We start from the raw sequence: 18,824 nt of genomic DNA on the forward strand, positions 1-18,824 counted from the left end.
TATGTCATTCATAGGCAACAGCCTGTTCCGTTTGCTCTTCTAGATGTGGATTGAAGTCTGTTTGTTGCGCATTCACTATTAACCACTTCGTGACATACGGGGCATGTACGTACATCACAATGGTCAATGTCCGGGGTGAAGATCAAAACGCCAATGGGGATATATAAGTACTAATCCATGTATTCATCTAAAGAAATATACAAAACAAACAAAATTCTTCATACCTGGGCTGATAATATACACTTTTATGGCCATTCATATGCTTCATACTCCCATTAAATCGTTGCACCAACGCCTTTCCAACTTCTATCTAGATACGGATAACTCCCTTCATCATTTATTGCAATCGCCAAGATGAAAGAACGGCAAGAGAAATATAGAAAGAAGATTCCCAAAAAGATGATGAACAGGAGGAGAATACTATCTAAACCACGAGTGCATTCACATTTCGTAAGGCGTTTCTTTCCGTATAATGTACACTTCGCCTACAAGAACAGTGCATCCCACGATCATGGTGATCAAAATGATGGGGATATTCACGCGGAAAAATTCCATGCTTCCCACGTGAATGTGTTTTCTGGCGAGGATGTCGCGCCAAAGGAGACCGGCAAGCGAAGCACTGAACGCAGAGCTGAACGCTCCATAGTTGACGCCAATGGCCATGCTGTAGACCGTTGCCCAGAATGTTCGGTCGCTGATGGGGATACCGCTTCTTTGATGAATCTCTTGCCATTGCTGGACAACTCGGCAAAGTAATATGGTAGTGCCGATATTGGTTCCCGCGAACTGAAAGGTTGTTAGCTCAAGCTTGAATCACATGATAGCATATACGTACGTTGCACAGGACAACAGAGAGAAAGCCCATGCCTCCTATGGCGCCAACTGTCCCTGTTCTATTGACCCAGTGGTCCCATCCATGAGCAAAAACTGGCACCCAGCCCTTTGTAACGAGCCCTTGAACAAGGACAAACATGCAAAAAGCGAAGGGGACAAGCGCGAATGGTAAGTGGAGAGCGACCGTAGTGGCCGTGGGAAATGTCTCCTGGCACCATCTAAGCGCATCTTGACCCAGAGACATCAAAGTAGCTGGTCCGCGGGGCCGTTGAATAGATGCCAGCGACTTTTGACGGCTTTTCTCCACATCTTCTTCCAACGTTGACACGAAAAGTCCTTCAACTGGGGAACTTGTGCCGGGCTGGTTTAGAGTGCTCTTTTCCTCCAGCGAACTGATTTCGCTCTTCGAATTTTGTTGTTCCTGTGTATCCATGTCTGCATGTGGTGATAGCCTTGAGGGATCCATATGAGCAGACGACGCAGTGCCAATACTACGACCGCCAGCATCCTCTGTCAAGAGAACTGTCGGGGGCGGGGTGTGGCCAGTGGCATGAACAAGTGAATTGGGGTTGCCTCTACCCTTGTTCTGAGCTGTTTGAACAGACCCGTCGACCCCGTCAACAGTGTTCAGACCTTGAAATTGAACTTCTGTAGAGTCGAATTTAGGAGTGGAGCAGTCTTTCTCACAGTCTGTAGTATCTTGAAGCCCGATCTCAGTGACTGGTGCCCGTCTCGCTTCTTCGGCTTGTCGAAAGATCCTTTCGGCGCGTGCAATTTCAAATTCCTCTCTACCCTTTCTTGCAATCTCACGCGTTTCTTTTCGATGGAACCATCCTGAGCCAAGGTCCCAGCAGAACATGACAAAAGCCGCTGGCAGAGTAACCCAAAACACCGGATGGGCACCACTCTTGGAGCCTGTAGCGTTGAGTGTTAGGACAGTGATGAGGGTGGCAGCCATGATGAGGGTGCCAAATGCCGCTCCAGGTTTGTCTAGAAACGGATTCATGATTTCCTCCAATGACAACAGCTGCCCTTGCTCGTTATTGGCGAGGTCGGCCTCATCCGCATCGGTATGGCCCCTTGCGTGTGGGATGTTGGGGTTGACAGGCTTCCTGGCCTTGATTTCTTCTGGAAGCTCATGCATCTCGATCTGGTGTGGAATGAGGTTTGTATCTGCAAAGACAAAGTAGAGTAAGAAAGGAAAGAGAACAATAACGGTGGCGATAACAGGGACAATCATGTTGGCAGTATAGTGAATGAACTTGATATTGAAGGCCCCAGCAAGAACCAGGTTCGTCGGATTGGAAGAAACCAAAATGGCAGATGCGATGTTTGCAATAGCAAACTGAGTAAAGATCCATGCTCTAGGATGAGTAATGTTTCTTGATACTCTTGTCATGTAGGCAAGGAACGCGGTTCCCGACAAAATGATTGGATCATTGCCAACGAGAGTGCCCAGGGCAAAGAAGAAGGCATAGAGATAGAAGAAGAGCCGATGCCCAGCGCTACCTCCCCATTGAAGAACCTTGAATGCCAAGTACCTGATGAGCCCAGAGGCATCGATGGATATGGCGATGTAGGCCAGGGTGATGAAGAAGGCCATGACATCGATTGGCGCAATATTGTCAGCGCCAAGGGTACCATCGTGGACTTCCTGTCGTCCAATGGCGAGGATTGCCAACAGAAACAAATCCGCAATAAGAGGAGCCGTGACCATATTCATGGGAAAGCTGAGTCGCACCCATGGCTTGATCTTGCCATTGTCGTCTTCAGCCAGCGGAGGAGAACGATACTGGCGCTTTGGAATGATTCTCAGGGCCCCAAGAGTATCCAAGAAGAGATCTGAGAGTTTTCTAGGGATGTGTATGGGGATATGAAATGGGAATAGGACATTGATGTCTATCAAAGTTAGCAACATGTGTTGGCGATAACGTCAAGGCCGAGCTGGTGGCGAGTCGACCTACTTGTGAGAACAAAGACTATCAACGTGACGATGGACCGCCAGTCTCTGATTTGACTTGTCGAGAGAGAATCACCGCCATCCTGTGCCATGTCGACGCTGGCAGAATCGCCGAGCCAGACGACGTTTCGTATCGCTGGCTCAAACTTGGCTGAGCGCCAGGGGGAGTTGAGATGTGATGACGCTGAAGAAAATTGATCGAGTCTCACCGCCGCCGTTCTAGGTGATTGGGGCTGTAGGGCCCGCCAGTGGCTTCAGGCACCTTCTTTGGGGGTTCCAGTGCACTGAGTTGAGCAGATACAGCCCTGGAGGCTTGCAAGCCCCGCCAACCGCGCTGAAGAGAACCTGGAAGCGCAATCTGCTTCTTCTCCAAGCACAGCGAGACCGATCGACTCTTATTCTTCTTCTCTCTTGGATCAACCCATCCAATCTCCACGGGGCAGTTTCTTGGCCTTCTTGGCTAATGCGACAAGCTTTTCACGTGCATCTGACCAGAGGAGAGATTGGCACTGCCTTTTGAATAGCCTTGCAGGCGTCATAATGCCAACCCTTCAAGTGGACTTGGCTACGCGTGTCGATCAGTTCCGGCTAGATTGCCACGCAGCCACGCAATCTTTCATCAGCGATGCAGAGCTAATCTGCCAAACCACCAATATATGATGTCCCGAAGATGGGGGCGATCCGGCCCCCGGTTCTTGGCTTTGAAGGCATTTGCGCGGCCCTCCGACGATAATCTTTCCGCTACTCTTCCCAAGTATGTGTGTCGGTTGAGCATCCAGACGGCAGAATACATAACCAGTGGTTCGAATCTTTTAGACTACAGCTGTGGTGGCGACGACTGTTGACCGATGAAGTATCGGAGAATATCGCAGACAATCAGCTTGGAAAATAACCTGCAGCTTTTGCAATCATGGCTGTGTTTGTCTATGCCTCATCCAGACAACTGCAGGCAACTCTATCCGATGTAATATGGCGTGTTCCCTCACCCAGGACTCTCTCGCATCGCTAGGTCATATTCTGCCTACCCGCAGGATGGAGACCATCGACATGGAGGAATCCTTCCATTGCTCCGCCTCTAGCATTTGGGGTTCCATCACCTCGTACAGATTGTCAAGTGCGGAGCTGGTCTTCCAACTGAACAAGGAGGCGGAAGGATTTTAGGAGCCTCATTATATCTCCATCTCTTAATATGTCCCCTCACCACCTCATCCCTTGCATATGGTTCTGGAGTCTCTTACGCCAGCTGTCGGGTAAAGCTTCTGCAGAGATAGTTGGCTAGCTGGCTAAGACACTTGCCTGCTTAATAACTATTACACAACAATTACGCATTCGTCCTAGAGGTGTTGCGTCGAATCCATCGGCAAACGTAAGAGACTGATGCCGCCTCCTTCTTGGGGCATCTCGTTGAGTGATGCCGTCGTCTCTCAGAGCGGTGGGCTACCGACATCTATTGCACCGGCAAATACCACTACAAACTCTGTCGATGGCAGTCTAAAGGTCATATGTGCATGGCCAGTATCTGGCTCATATGGCGCCGGATCGAGAGTCCTGTAAGTAAGACGCTCAATGCAACAAGCACCTGGGCCATATCATCACCTCCAAGCAGTCCGAAACAGCACCTCAAATCCTATTGGCCAAGTGCAAGCTTCTGCTTCTAATTTTTTAAAACTCTTCATCAATAGATTCTACGTGCTTGTAGCAACGGCTGCGTTTGCTCGAAAGCTTGACTGGATCAAGAGTGCTGCCTTGTCTACTGCATTGCCTCTGTCAGCTTCAGCTGCAGTTCATGGCATCGTCTTGGCAGCCTTACATCGCGACAGTAAGAGATAGATACTCATTCTAATCTTTCCATACGTATAATCATCAAACATAGAGCACAGGCTAACTTGTTTCTTTTATGTCCATCATTCTAGAGGCTGTCGACATGGACGTATATGGTGCCTTTCAGATGTGCGCAATTGGTACCCTAGTTGTTCCACTCATGATCAAGCTCTCCAAGTCGCATGAGTATTCCACTTATATAGGTCGCCGTATAATGTTTATGTGGGCAGGCCTGGTTCTCACTGGTATGCATTATTGCAGTTTGGCGATTATATTCTACCTGATGACAACCAATGACTGATTTTGGTTCCCTACATAATAGGACTTGTTTGTCTGGCCATCGAATTCTTCCGAGCCCAAACTTTTCCCTGTCATGATGATGATCAAGGCAACTCCATTTCTAGCATTCCCAACCGATTCCCTTACGGCGAGAACACAACATGCGAGCTGGTTTGCTCCGAAAATGATGGACCGTTCTCCCCCATTCGAATCGGGTCAGCAAACAACATTTACGTCGTTCCTGCTCCTAGAACGCTCACATTCGGCGCGGCGACACTCGTAGCAGCCGGGTGTTGCATCCACACAGTCATATGGATGGTGGTTATGACGGAACGTTTTAACGTCCGGGCCAAGAGCTATGAGACCAATAAGCCAATCTTGGGCACCAACGGCGCAACCAAAGGCACCATGAACGATGTGAATCTCATGATCCATATTTTCCTTTCCGCAGCTGCGGTCCCCGTGTCTGGGTGTGCTGCAGTTGCTATTATTATTGTCGGCGAGATCAACTTCTTCAGCAACCCAGTCAATTACCAAGCCGAGCCTCTGGCGGCCATCGGTTAGTATCCCAATGCTACTTATCTTATGGCCTTTAAATACAGGTGGATGCTAACCCTGCAAGGTCAATGGTCAACTCTTGTTGGAACTGGTTTGGCCGCCCTCGGATCGCTTTACATTCTCCTCGCCAGGGATAGAGATGTTGCCAGTCAGGAGGATTACCCCAATACGAATCATGAGAATATAAGCTCACATGATTGTGGTGAACACGACAGCTCTCACGGGTCTTCTGCATCAAATGCTTCCTCCCGTTACAGAGATAATGCATCCCAGACTGGTATACATGTGGGAGCTATGGGTGGAGAAAGAGGTTCACCACCGCTCTTGGAAGGCAACGGCAACAGCGACAATGACCAGGAGCCAGATTGCTCCCATGTACGGATTACAAGGACATCTACTTTCTAATCTCTTGAAGCCTAATCATTGCCATCATAATCCCACACTTACATCGGTCATAATACACGCCAATCAATCCCCTGTCAACGACCTTGCGATTTATACGTTGGACAATGGCAGCAATTTTATTTTATTATTTCTGTATTCCACTAAGAATGTAACGAATGAAATGAATAAATGAATCTAGACAAAACCCCCAATCAACGCACCAATTTTGGCTTTACCCACCATCACATGTCATGATTCCCCATCGTCGTCATTGGCTAGCCTGTTTTCGTCGATCGCGCTCACCGACGTCATCGCAGCAACACCAAGCCATCACCAAGCTAAATGCCACTTATCGAAAGCCTCCCCCCCAATGCAGCTCTCTCTCACTCAAAAGAGGAGTGACGAAAACAAGATTTGTTCTAAAATCCGTACCAAGAGGAATTCTTCCGTAATCATGATCCCCGTCTCTTCGCCGCATTGGCCATTTCTGTTTTAAACTCTGCTGTACCTGCATTTGCGACATTCTCATCTCTTTACCGCTTTTGCCACTCGCGACACATGGAATCTGCAACTTCTCGCCAAGCAACACCCAAGCATCGCCGTATTGTCTATCCAGAGTCACTCTAGAGATCAAATCAAATTTCCAAATACAACATGGATCTCCTTCTCTCAGTGCCGATATTCTCCTACCTCCTCGGCCCGGCCCTCACCTCCTGGTCGACCTCGCTCAACCTCCTCTTCTTCTACATGACCTGGTCGACCCTCGTCCTCTCTCAACCCCCAATCGTCGTCCACATGGTGGGCATCCTCGCCATCCGAATAGTCTTTTTCCTAATACCGTCTCTCGCCACCCTCTTCTTCGATGTCTCTCTCCCCAGCCTCGCAGAAGGCATCAAACACGGCGGTCGCTCCGCCCTTCCTCCCCGCGACGCCAAATCACTCTCCAAACTCATCGGCCTAGTCCTCTTAAACCTCGCCATCCTCACCGCTACCGAAACTGTGATAAGCTTCGCATTCATCCTCTTCCTCAACCATCCCGTCTTCAAAACAACCACGACCCTCCCCCTCCCATGGCAAATCTTCAAACACGTTCTCATCCTACTCTCCGCCCGCGAAACTCTCCTCTACACCATCCACCGCTTCATCCTGCACGGGAAATCATATCGCTGGCTCTCCCAGCGCCATAAAAATTACGCTCACGCAAAGGCCGGTGCACCATTCAGCTTGCGTCTCCTCGCCGACCATCCCGCGCCACTGCTCTTCTACCGCTTCATCCCGCTGTTTCTCCCAGCACTCATCATACGCCCTCATATTCTCACCTACTTCTTCGTGTTCACAATCTGCACCGCCGAAGAAACGCTCGCCATGTCCGGATACACGATTGTCCCAGGAATCATCATGGGCGGCATTGTGCAGCGCACAGCCATCCACTACGCAGGAAAGGGAACGTCGAATTATGGTTCGTGGGGAATGTTGGACTGGATCAATGGGACGAGTCGAGGCAGGGATGTGCTACAAGATGTGAAGAATGAAGCGGAGAAACACCACGTGAAGGAACGGTCTTCGAAAAAGCTCAATGAAGGGGCTGGAGCAGTACAAGAGGGGTTGGGAAGCTTTAGAGAAGGAATGAAGACGCGAAGAAGCGGGAGAAAGAGGGCGGTAAAGGGAAATTGATCAATTAATTGGGTTCTACTGTCTAATTATTAATACTATTGATACCATTATGCGTTATGAATGTTAGCAAAAATGCCATGATGAAGTTCTATTTGTGATAATAGCTGGCGAGTTGTCTATCCAAGTATTTGCACAGAAATGTATAAAGGGCTTTTCATCTAGGTACGTCAAAATTGAAAAGAAATAATTAAACATGTAATATTAAAGCATGAATAAATCAACATTACTGTAATGAGCTCCCCTGTATCAGGATACATCAGCAGAATCATCGCCATTTAGGCCTAGGTTCTAGACCGTCAAGGCATAAGAGTGATACGCTCTTCAAGTGGTCAGCGATGTGAGCGGCCATCCGTAGATCAATTCCGTTTGGTCCTATGGAGCTGTTGGTGTTGGTATCAGAGCGCTTCTCATCGTTCTCATCATTCTGTAGAGTCCCCAATATGGATTGCTGGCCGTCGGACCGCTGACGGACTTTTTTGTGAGCGTCATCATTTTCTACCTTAGATTGCTGGATGACCGATTCCGAGTCATTGATGGACTCTTCACATAGCGGACATATGTCCGTGTCTCTGGCCAGGTGCTCCTGGTTCATATGCTCCAGCCAAGAATCGAAACTTTTGAAGTAGCATAGCGACTTTTCGCAATCACTAGAGAGGCAAGTGTAGTGTTCCATGTCGCTTTCAACATGTTTTCTGTGGTAATTAGTTAGCTAGGCTTCCGTGGCGTTTGGTTCGCTTGCACTTACTTCCACCACATTGGATCTTCATTGCCCTCAACCTGCAGCTCTTGAAGGCAGATCTGACACATGGCAAACATGGAACAAGGGTCTGCCTTTGGAGGAATAGGGTACCCAAACTCGTCGAGCCATAGGGATTCAACTACAAAGAAAGTTGGGGCTGGTTGTTTGCATCCGTCATCTTCTCCATCAATCCGATATGTCCTAAAGAACATCCGATTAGTACTCAATCCTAGCTCAGTATCTAAAACATCTTGATGATCATGCGGACTGTGATTCTGGGGGCTCTGTTGCTTCGCCGGTTTCCCTTCAGTTGCACTTAGGTGTCGGACATACCTCTGATGATGGCGCTGGTACAATATATGATGACAGCGAAATGCAATGCTTTTAACCAGTTTCGTAATCAGCCTCTCTTCGGCTTTTGGGAAATTTTGTTCTAAGATCACCCGGGTCCTGTCTTCGAAATCATCCCTCGGGAGCTTCTCTGCAAAGTCGAGGATTTTCTGCTCGGGACTTAAACGATATCTAATTTCGGTAGTGAGGCGTCGTAGCTTGTCGACGGATCCCATGATGCCCTCCATAGCACCCCTGGCTGCATCCGAAAGAGACAATCGAGAATCATCGTTCGAGTTGGTATTGCTACTCCCGTGTGAGAGAGGGTTATGCTGTGAAATCAAGCTTCTTGATTTAAGTTCTATAACTGCGATTTTAGTTAGATTAAAATGTGATTTAAATAAAACGTGCTATTGGAGAATTACGTTGACGCAAGTCGTTTCGGAGAATATCCAGTAGTGGCATCGCGAGGTCTCGGATATCAGGCTCCAGCTTCCATTTAATGTCTAGTCTGGCGCTCTTGCCAGCGGATTAATGTAAAGCAGTCCACCATACGTAAAAGTCACACACGTAAAACTGCCACTCGCGTATGGAGACAAGTTCTGTGAGCTGATTGTCGGGCTGGTGGGGGAGTTGTTCAAGCAGGGTGGCGCATTCTTCAATGATGTCCCCTATTAGTTGTGTACCAGCGTCAATATCCTTTTCCAGACGCTGTAGATAAATCAATAAATTTCAAAATTGATACACTGGCATGCAAAGGTGACTTTTGACTCGGACGTACTTTATCTGCCCTCATGCTGGGAGGCACCTTGGTATGGTCGTGAGAGACTGAATCATTTTGGTCGGCAGCTATAGACAGAGATTCTAAACGACGGGATAGAGGATTTACGTATGCTTGGCTTTCCATTGCAGGTGGGGTTTATGTCAAGCTTCCGTTGCAAATTGATACGTGATGAGCACTTTCAACGGCATGCTGGTAAGGAGAATGTTCCATGAATATATACTATACCAAAGAGAATGGGTTTATGTTGAGAGAGCAATGATGAACGTTTGGCTTTCTTTGTGTCAGAGGCAGGTCACAAATGAAGAGTTCACTTCTTCTTTGAACCCTGATAGGGGCGTCTAAATTTTCAGCTAGCGAGCTAAGTGGCTGAGGAGACTGAACAGAGATATGAAAAGGAAGCCGCTGGCCCTTTGTTCCAGGGAGGTCAGACATAAATACAGTCCTTTGTGTAACCCTAGCTACGTGGTCCGTGATAGTGACCGCGCAGGCCTCAGCCTTGACTATTGCACTCTTCCCCTTGCCGCAAACACCTGACAATTTGTATGTTCATGTCTCAGTATATACCTTTGTTGGTTCGTTAACTGTTCAGTGAATTGACTCACTGTGTATTAACGAGATGATTTACTTGGAGAAACTCGAGCTAGACACAAAGAATCCAGACGTCTTGACTACCATGCCTCGTTAGCCGCCGCTTTGGATGGCAGCAGACAGGGACAGCATGCCTACGAATTGCTTTATAGCGGCAACGGGGGTGCAGTCATGAAGTAGCAAACGGCAAACAAACAAAGAAACACGGCCGGAGACTGAACAAAGGAAGGAACAAGAAGCGGAACAAGAAGCGGAACAAAGAAGAAGTTGAACAAAGACAAATCAGGCAGCCGAAGAGACAAAAAAGATGACGGAATATATAACTACTCCAATATCATTTGTTGGAATGAAGCGAGGAAGCTCTTAGTAATACACATTCTGAGGGTTTCAAGTTCACTTACTTTGGGAGGCTGTCGACTATCTTAAAACTATCAGAAACCATGAAAGACGAAAATGAAGGCCCATCTGATGATATTGCTACTATTCGGTTGAGCCGTACTAATAGTGCTGATGATTCTGATGGAATGGGGCAAGCTCTCGTCGACTTGTACGAGCACTTGGACGCAAAACGAAAAATCAGTGGATGCCCCCATGCGATCATGCTGCAAACCACGGGTTCAGAGGGAATAAGGTAATATGCTCCCTTTCTTCGATCTGTTTTTGTCTTCCTACCCTTCTAGGTCACAGCAGTGGCAAGAAGCGATCTCCAGAGTTGATTAAGTAAAACACCGTCTTATACCTCTACCCCAAGATTTTGGACGGCCACAGCGGTTCTAAACAATACATGTAGCTGCCTAGAAATTGTTATTAGACTGCCCTCTGACGAGGAAGAAGACTACGGAGCCAATAACCTTTCTTCTATGCTCGCAACACATCTCGACCATCAATATACCCTCCAGATGGTATTTAACCACCAGGGTTTCTCCTATATGCATGAACAGCAGGACTTGTCCTTCCCTAGTTCCAATGCGTACATCACCCTCCGCGACTTACTGGATAAGCACACGTTTCCAAGAGTCGACACGGATAATAGCAAATATTATTCGCTGGGTGACAGGTATCTTCTTGGTCTCAATCTAGCTAAATCACTGTTCTATCTGTTCGATGGACCATGGACACCGCTAAACTGGAAGGCGGAGGACATCTGTTTTCCCGCTACTCAAACTTCTACCTCGATGACACTTCACTCTCGCCACAGCCCTTACATCCGCTTCAGTCTGAATACTGGAAACGAAGAGGAGAACCAGACTCAAGAAATAAAAGAAGAAATCGATGGGTTGTGTTATCCCATGTGGGTAGCACTAGCTCAAATCCTTCTAGAGCTTCACTTAGGACGTAGTCTAGCTCATGAGGTTGAGGCCCTGGACAACGCTAAACGACGTCAGCTACTCCATCAACTTATTAATACCGAGCTTCGGGATAGGGACTTCAAGTTCTACAAAGAAGCCATTGACGCTTGTCTAATTCTCGGTCGCATGCTTCTTTCCCACCAGCGAAGGGAACGAGAAGCGGCGCGCGAGCTGATCAGACATCTCATTATTGCTAAACTTGAGGGGAACTATGAGCAATGGTCATCTACGCTAGGAGAAAACACTGACCTCGACTTGACGCCAAATCAACAATCTCAGATACCTGAAGATATCGATGCTTTGAATGACTTCGTTATTGTCAAAGAGAATCTCAAAGAAGTTGAAGCAGAGGATCTTAATGAAGAAGATGAGGAAATGGAAGACAAAGATCAAGTCATGGACAACGAAGAGATTTGGGTAATCCTAGCATAACATAAAACGCCGCGTCTAATACCAGCTATATATCGATGCAGCCTCTTAGCCTTTACATTAAATTGTCCTCCTCTTGAACATTTGTTCCTCTAAAGTAAGTCTATAACACTCACTTCTCGACATAAAAACGCCAATGATAGCCGTCCGTATGTGTATGCATTTCCCAACAACCATCCCAGGTGATAAGAATAGAGAAAAAAAAGTATCACCTCATCTAGAAAAGTCCATTTATCCAGATTTATCCAACCCATGTAATCCCTACCCAATATTTATTTCCCAGTCTTCACCAGCCATACTTCTTCTTGAACCAAGCCAGCGTCTCCAATCCGCTCGTCGCCCTCATGCCAATCCTGGCATCCAGGGTGTACGCCTCCCACACTTTGACCTTGTTGATTTGCTCCTCGCACTCCAGCATCTTCTTTCGTCTGTATTCCAGGATTTCCTTCTCCTCGCCTTCGGGAGGATTGCAGCATTCTGCCCAAGCAATGGCGCCTAGTTCGTAAATAGCTGCGGGCAGGACGTAGTCGTCTTTGGACGCGCCTTTGAAAACAGATCTGTATCCACCATTGTTAGTATTTTCTTCCTTTCGCCATAAATATATGAGAGAGCTCAACTTACCGATCGAGGTCAACAACCTTCTCATTCAGCAGTGTCCTCGCCTCATCCAGCTTCTCCGCGCCTCGCAGCAATGATGCCCTACTCACAGCCCAGACAGCCATTTCGTCCTTTTCAGCCTGAATCTTGGCGACATCCTCCTTGCTTGCCGTGCACCTCTCCCATTCCAGATAGTCCAGTCCCTTCTCCAACTGCTCCGTGCCCATGCGCTTCTGTCCGTTCCATACGTAGCACATCTCGAGCGTCGGGCTAGAGCCGATAGCATCAGCCAAGTCAATGCCCAGAGCCTTGGCCCGGTCCTCCCACTTCTGAATCTTGCGCTGCAAAAACGTTTCCAGGGGAAGTTGGCGTGCCATCAATCGCTTCTTGCCAATTACGGTCGGGGCCTTGCGGTAGTATTCCTCGGTCTTGTTCTTCTGTCGCCTAGCCTCGTCCTTGTCACCGGAGTGGACGGCATTTCGGTACAGTTCCAAAGATGCACAGCCGGCCATGTAATAGTACATTGAAGGGCTCCAATCGTTCACCTCGAGACATTTCAGGAATGAACTACGCATCAACTCCCAGTCGTAAGAAAACATGCAGTTGAGTGACAGCTCAAAGTTGTTCAGGGCGGCAACCTGCTTCATCTTTGACTCCTTGCCCGTCTTGAGCAGGTCCAGCGCTTCCGTAAGCTTGCGTTCGTTGGCAAGCATTCTCGCCTCGTCCACTCGCCATAATCGTGAGTCGGGATATCGTGCTCTCATGTCCGCAAGAAGCTTCTCGCACTTTTCGATGGGTGGCCCAACGGCCTCGGCATCAGCATCGTAATCTTGCTGGGCTGGCAAAATATCTGCAGCTCCCAGCAGGCCATTGTAGTACGCCAGCAACATCATGCCCGCAACGGCACCATTGATGTTGGAATGGGCCGCTGACTTCCACAGCATCTTGACGGCTCGTGAACGATCTCCGTGGAACCCAACAATGGAGAGGATGCGTGAAAATGCCGGAGGGATGAGACTAAGGATGAGCAGGAGAACTCCAAAGCACATGTTGGCTCCAGAATGGATAAACTTGTCAACGGGGTTGTCCAGCTCCACGTCCGAGCTCACATCAGAGTCTTTGGATCGCAGACTCAGCTTGGACGTATCCTCCAGCTTGCCAAGGTTGAGCTTTTCCAGCTGCTGGGCCGTTGAATCAGTGTCAGCCTGATCGCTGGGAGTCTGCTGTCCAGACGGGCTCCTGCTGCTGTCCATGGAAGCTTCAAGGTAACTACTGCTAAGCGTGCTCGCAGACGATTCCGTCGAGGATGCATCGCCAGTCGAAGTCGAAGTCGAGCTGCTCCTTTCCAATGACATCCGCGACGAGCCCGGGGTAGCCGCCTTGCCAAAGATCTTTGCCTCAGACGCCACAATGGCATCCAATGTCAGAAACGCCTTTCGCAGCTTATAAAAACTCCTCATGGCCTCCACCAAGCTCTCGTGCAGCACTCCAACAACGGCCCCCATCAGCTGCGTCTCAGCAATAATCAGTTCGTACTCGGTGCCCGGCGGATAGAGCTGACTGCTATTGTAAGCAGCCCCGTGCTTCTGCGCCCGCTTGAGATCGGCCCAGGCCCGATTCTCGCACTCGTTGAGCCTCGCCGTCGCCTCGGTCATGACCTGCTTCTCAAAGCCCAGGACGGACCGCATAAAAAAGGCCACCGAGGAGCCCATCTCGTGGAAGGCGGAGTCGCCCAGCTGCAGCTTTTCCCAGGCGCCGTCGATGTCGTCGTTCATGATGAGCTCGACCCAATTCATCGCCTCCACCAGATTCTCCTTTTCCTTGGCGATGCTGTCGATGGGCGACAGGCTTGTGTCGGAGCCATTTTTGGAGTTTCCGCCTGAGCGAAACCACCCACCCAGACGACTCATGGCGGCAATGGATTCGTGGTGATGTTAGTGTGAGGATGACGGTAGCGGTGAGACAGCCGGAAGAAGAGAGATAGGACCGTATGAATATCAGATAAGAGAGAGTGAGGCTGAGTGCTGAGATTCGCACAGCAAGGATTCGTAGGCAAATCTTCCCGCCTGGCCTGCTCTGTCGGGTACCCTTCCAATATGTAGGGATGGTGGCTCAGCTAAATACTCGGTAACGAAGGCCACGAGAGAGCGAGTGACAGGTGATAGGGTACAATTGCGTCGACTAACAAGCCCGCATAAAGACGCCGAAAAAAATAATAGGAAAAAAAAACGACGCTTATGCCATGCAAGCACCCCCTCGCCAGACCCAAGTTCAGTCAGTTCGCTTTCGATTTGCTGGCCAATGTTCCATAGAGCAATGCCCAATGGACAGTGAGAAAGAGACTCGAAAAGAAGAATGCCTCTATTCTATTTCAAGACGCTGAAGAAGAAGGAACAAAAAGCAGTTCACACGTGAGAAAGAAAAGAAGAGAGATTAAAACCAGAGTTTAAAGGTAAAGGATTCAAGTTTCCAGCCGTGGAGACCCCGAAAATAATCCAAGGGTCCGCAGGGCTTACTCGGTGCAGGTCCCAGGTATTTAATCGATTTGCCTCATTCCAGAATTCGGTGCTTTATTACCTATCTCTCTTCCATGTAACTCCATCAATTCCTGTCCCTCCGCGGTCGGTAAAGCCCTCAGGCCGAGAACTTGCCGCGTTTCTTTGCGGCATTTCGGAGCAAACGCGGACTAGTCCGTTAAGCCCAGATGGCCGATGTCATTGATGTCCGGACGAAGCCTACAAACTGCGAGGCTAATTTTGTTTTTTACCACTGTATACATGGGCTTCAATTTGCGTACTTGGGTTTCGGGCACGGAATCCGGAGTGCTCGACCGCACCGCACTTATTACATGACGTTGCCCGCTTACGACGAAAAGAATTGAAGGATTAATTAAACAATGGAAAAAAAGGCATTTACCGCTGCGTCCGTAACAAGTAGCAAACAAAAAAGATCAACTTGTTCCCCTTTCGTTTCGACCCAATGGGAAAAATTGCCACTCAACTGCATCTGCTGTGTATCTTGTTCTCTGCTCAAATCAGACCCCTAAGCCGCCCCACGATGGCGCTGTACAAAGTCCGCTGGCGCCTGTCGCCCCGAAAAGGGCAAAAACGGTAAGCGCTCAGGCACCTCCGGCACTCCCTGGCAAGCCTGGCGCCAATTGGACAGTGGACGGACGGCTTTGCAGTGCAGGGACCAGCTCATAGAAGACATGGACCAGCTCATTCAGGCGCTATCAATCGAATGCCCCCCCGGACGCAGCGTTCTTCCGCACCGGGCCGCCTTACTCTTACTGGAACAAGACAAGGCTCCATATGGCTGGGCTGCTTCTCCTAGGAAACCGCAGCTATTCGTCACGCAAGTCGACATCACCAAGCTGAGCCATTGCCAATCCTTGCAACAACAAACACCGCGACCCGACCATCGTCCCTCCGCCTCGTGTGCCGCGTCAATACACTCGAAGCTCGCATCATCACCGTCTTCGTCATCTCCAGCTTGTCCACCCCTTCACGGTCAAGCATCACCATCCCCCCCTCTCTCAAGCGCATCTCCCATCCCAGCGCTAGGCTGAGAGCTCGCCGCATCATCACCCTCCCACCATGGCATCAACCACCACAGAGCCCAAGGTCGCCGAGCCTGAACAGTCCACCTCAAACGAGCAGCAGAAGCCCGAACAGAAGCACCTTGCCCTAGGCGAGGACGACGAATTCGAAGACTTTCCCATCGACGGTACTTACTAACCCATCCATCCCTCTTCCTCTCCCTTTCCCTCCCAGCCACTCTCTCCCACAATGACAAAGCAGCAACCGCATCAATCAATAATCATAAAAAGAAATACAATCTAATCAAACCATCTTTTCTATCCAAACAGACTGGCCCGCCGACCAAACCGAAGCCGCCCAGCGCAACGGCGAAACCAAGCACCTGTGGGAGGAGAGCTGGGACGACGACGACACAAGCGATGACTTTTCGAATCAGCTCAAGTGGGTGGTTGGCTCTCTCCTAGTTTCTACCTTGCTTCTCACAGCGCTGTCGCTCGACTTTCGTCCCCGTCGCCGCTTTCGTTGAGCGTTGATTGCTTTTTCCTTTCTCCTTTTTCTCGCCGTTGTCTGTTTTGTCACCGCTGCTCTATTTGCTGTTACCTGGTACAATCATCATGGGCTTATGCCCGCTTAATGTTTTGTTTGAGATGGATACATATACATACATGTTGATACATATAATGTCTTGTTTTCTTTTCTTCTTTTTCCTTTTTTTATACTTGCCACCTTCTTTGTTTTCTCGTTATACTCCTTATGGGCACACGGATCCTGACGTGTTTCTTTTCATAGGGAAGAGCTGAAAAAGGTTGAGGCGGCCAAGCGGAGGTGAAACCGAGAAGCGGTAGACGTACGAGGACATCGATCGGGCGAACCAAATCGCGTCATGGGCATATATGGAACGCTAGGCATATAGATTGGGTCTTCTAATCCAAAGAACAAAAAAAAAGACATTACTCGGTCCATTCTATGTGGCTCACTTGCTCTAACAAACGTGAATTACGCCTGTATTTGCATCCAGTCACGATGTTTCAGATGGAAAAAGCTCTTTGCATGCTATTAACGATGTTTTATTTTCCTCGAGGCCACTCTGGTATATATGATTTTTCTTCGTTAGAGACGGGATGCTCCGGTCCGACCTTTTGATGCCAATTCCCTCCCGTCATCAACTTGTTCCTCGCGCTTTTAATCCAATAATAGTGTATGTCATTTACTTACTAGACAGAGCAGTAACACCGGGGAGCTCCTTGCCCTCCAACAGCTCCAAGCTGGCACCACCACCGGTGGAAACGTGGCTCAGCTGGTCCTCAACGCCGTACTTGGCAGCAACAGTGGCGGTATCACCACCACCGATGATGACAATCTTGCCGTTCTTGCAGCCCTCGACAGCAGCATCGAGAGTCGCCTTGGTACCCTTGGCGAACTTCTCAAACTCAAAGACACCGGCAGGGCCGTTCCACAGGATGGTCTTGGCCTCGGCGATGGCCTCCTTGTACAGCTTGATGGACTCCTCGCCGCAGTCAAGGCCCATCCAGCCGTCGGGGATACCAGACTCGTCAGTGGCGGTGCCAGTGTTGGCATCCTTGTCGAACTTGTCGGCAGTGATGTAGTCGACGGGCAGGACCAGCTTGACGTTCTTGGCCTTGGCCTTCTCGACCAGCTGGGGAACGGTCTTGGCGCCAGCCTCGTCGAAGAGGGAAGTGCCGATGGGGACGTTGTTGAGGACCTTCTTGAAGGTGAAGGCCATGCCACCGCAGATGACGAGGGTGTTGACCTTGTCAAGGAGGTTGTCGATGAGCTGGATCTTGTCAGAGACCTTGGCACCGCCGAGGATGGCGAGGAAAGGTCGCTGGGGGGACTCGAGAGCCTTGGCAAAGTAGTCGAGCTCCTTCTTCATGAGGAAACCGGCGGCCTTCTGGGGCAGGTCAACGCCAACCATGGAAGAGTGAGCACGGTGGGCAGTGCCGAAAGCATCGTCTAGTGATCGTGTGAGATTAGCCACATGTCAAAAGCCATAGATCACCATCATGTTGAACAGTGTGTACTTACTGACGTAGATGTCACCCAGAGCGGTCAGGCCCTTGCGGAACTCCTCAACCTTGGCCTTGTCAGCCTTGGTCTTGTTGCCCTCCTTGTCCTTGGCGCTGCCCTCCTCCTCAATGTGGAATCGGAGGTTCTCCAGCAGGATGACGGCTCCGTTGTCGGCACCGTTGACGATGGCCTCGACCTCGGGGCCGACGCAGTCAGGGGCAAAGGTGACGGACTTGCCCAGGAGGCGCTCGAGCTCGGGAACAACGGGCTGGAGGGAGTACTTGGCGTTGACGGCACCATTGGGGCGTCCAAGGTGGGACATCAGGATGACGGACTTGGCGCCATTGTCGAGAGCGTGCTTGATGGTAGGAATAGCACCGACAATGCGCTGGTTGTTGGTGATCTTCTTGTTCTCGTCGAGGGGGACGTTGAAGTCGACCTGTGGAATTGCAGCAACGCAGCGTGTTAGTCAAGTACAGATCAGAGCTTCATGTATTCCAGCATCTTCTGTCATTTGCCCAGATTCATCCATGACAATTGCAGCATCTCCAACGGCTTTCTCCCCTCTAGCAGAGCTTTGACGCCCATGCTAGCAATAGCAGCTCCCCTTCAATCGGGTGCAGCAAAACCCCTCCATGCAATCAATGGCGGGGCAATTCGGACTCACCCGGATCAGGACCCTCTTGCCCTTGACGTCGACGTCAGTGATGGACAGCTTGCTGGAGAGAGACATTTTGGAAGGAAATTGGCGAGTAGAGCGAAACAAGAGTCGCGCTGCTAGGGAAATCGTGGTGAAGAAGAAAGGGAAAGAAAGTTTGCTCAGGCAATCAATCCGGCAGAGATGCTAAAGAAAAAGAAAAAGCACGCACAAGCAATCAAGCTGCGATAGGCAGATGGAGGGGGAGGTGGGGTTCCGAGAGCAATAGATTAC

At 49.6% G+C, this 18,824-nt stretch overlaps 7 protein-coding genes across 7 annotated transcripts; 3 read left to right on the forward strand and 4 right to left on the reverse strand.

The window, feature by feature from the left end:
- Nucleotides 1–180: 180 nt before the first annotated feature.
- V8C40DRAFT_252671 (uncharacterized protein) lies at nt 181–2,988 on the reverse strand. Its single transcript, XM_083217447.1, has 3 exons — nt 2,799–2,988; nt 836–2,733; nt 181–786 (listed from the first exon to the last, which is right to left on the reverse strand). The coding sequence occupies exons 1-3, from the start codon at nt 2,884–2,886 to the stop codon at nt 442–444; spliced, it is 2,331 nt and encodes a 776-aa protein (XP_083070238.1). The 5' UTR covers nt 2,887–2,988; the 3' UTR covers nt 181–441.
- Nucleotides 2,989–4,171: 1,183 nt separating this feature from the next.
- V8C40DRAFT_276721 (uncharacterized protein) lies at nt 4,172–7,510 on the forward strand (the record flags this gene model as incomplete). Its single annotated transcript, XM_083220879.1, has 8 exons — nt 4,172–4,344; nt 4,477–4,613; nt 4,708–4,860; nt 4,938–5,297; nt 5,346–5,453; nt 5,517–5,762; nt 6,510–6,740; nt 6,798–7,510. 8 exons carry the CDS (start codon nt 4,172–4,174, stop codon nt 7,508–7,510), a joined length of 2,121 nt encoding a protein of 706 aa, XP_083070239.1.
- Nucleotides 7,511–7,775: 265 nt separating this feature from the next.
- On the reverse strand, nt 7,776–9,486 carry V8C40DRAFT_268775 (uncharacterized protein; the record flags this gene model as incomplete). Its single annotated transcript, XM_083219993.1, has 6 exons — nt 7,776–8,202; nt 8,256–8,450; nt 8,583–8,946; nt 9,005–9,098; nt 9,150–9,290; nt 9,361–9,486. 6 exons carry the CDS (start codon nt 9,484–9,486, stop codon nt 7,776–7,778), a joined length of 1,347 nt encoding a protein of 448 aa, XP_083070240.1.
- Nucleotides 9,487–10,391: 905 nt separating this feature from the next.
- Nucleotides 10,392–12,307, forward strand: V8C40DRAFT_281527 (uncharacterized protein; the record flags this gene model as incomplete). The annotated part of the gene is made up of 2 exons (XM_083221628.1): nt 10,392–10,498; nt 10,742–12,307. 2 exons carry the CDS (start codon nt 10,392–10,394, stop codon nt 11,730–11,732), a joined length of 1,098 nt encoding a protein of 365 aa, XP_083070241.1. The 3' UTR covers nt 11,733–12,307.
- Nucleotides 12,016–14,236, reverse strand: V8C40DRAFT_276723 (outer membrane protein Iml2/Tetratricopeptide repeat protein 39; the record flags this gene model as incomplete). Its single annotated transcript, XM_083220880.1, has 2 exons — nt 12,016–12,286; nt 12,351–14,236. 2 exons carry the CDS (start codon nt 14,234–14,236, stop codon nt 12,016–12,018), a joined length of 2,157 nt encoding a protein of 718 aa, XP_083070242.1.
- A 1,443-nt stretch (nt 14,237–15,679) lies between these two features.
- V8C40DRAFT_252682 (proteasome regulatory particle lid subunit SEM1) lies at nt 15,680–16,899 on the forward strand. Its single transcript, XM_083217448.1, has 2 exons — nt 15,680–16,052; nt 16,195–16,899. The coding sequence occupies exons 1-2, from the start codon at nt 15,923–15,925 to the stop codon at nt 16,389–16,391; spliced, it is 327 nt and encodes a 108-aa protein (XP_083070243.1). The 5' UTR covers nt 15,680–15,922; the 3' UTR covers nt 16,392–16,899.
- A 173-nt stretch (nt 16,900–17,072) lies between these two features.
- On the reverse strand, nt 17,073–18,626 carry V8C40DRAFT_268779 (phosphoglycerate kinase; the record flags this gene model as incomplete). Its single annotated transcript, XM_083219994.1, has 3 exons — nt 17,073–17,839; nt 17,912–18,332; nt 18,561–18,626. 3 exons carry the CDS (start codon nt 18,624–18,626, stop codon nt 17,073–17,075), a joined length of 1,254 nt encoding a protein of 417 aa, XP_083070244.1.
- Between the last annotated feature and the right edge of the window lie 198 nt (nt 18,627–18,824).

Source organism: Trichoderma camerunense (assembly GCF_050948025.1).
Source record: "Trichoderma camerunense strain CBS 138272 chromosome Unknown V8C40scaffold_16, whole genome shotgun sequence".
NCBI classification, from domain to species: Eukaryota; Fungi; Ascomycota; class Sordariomycetes; order Hypocreales; family Hypocreaceae; genus Trichoderma; species Trichoderma camerunense.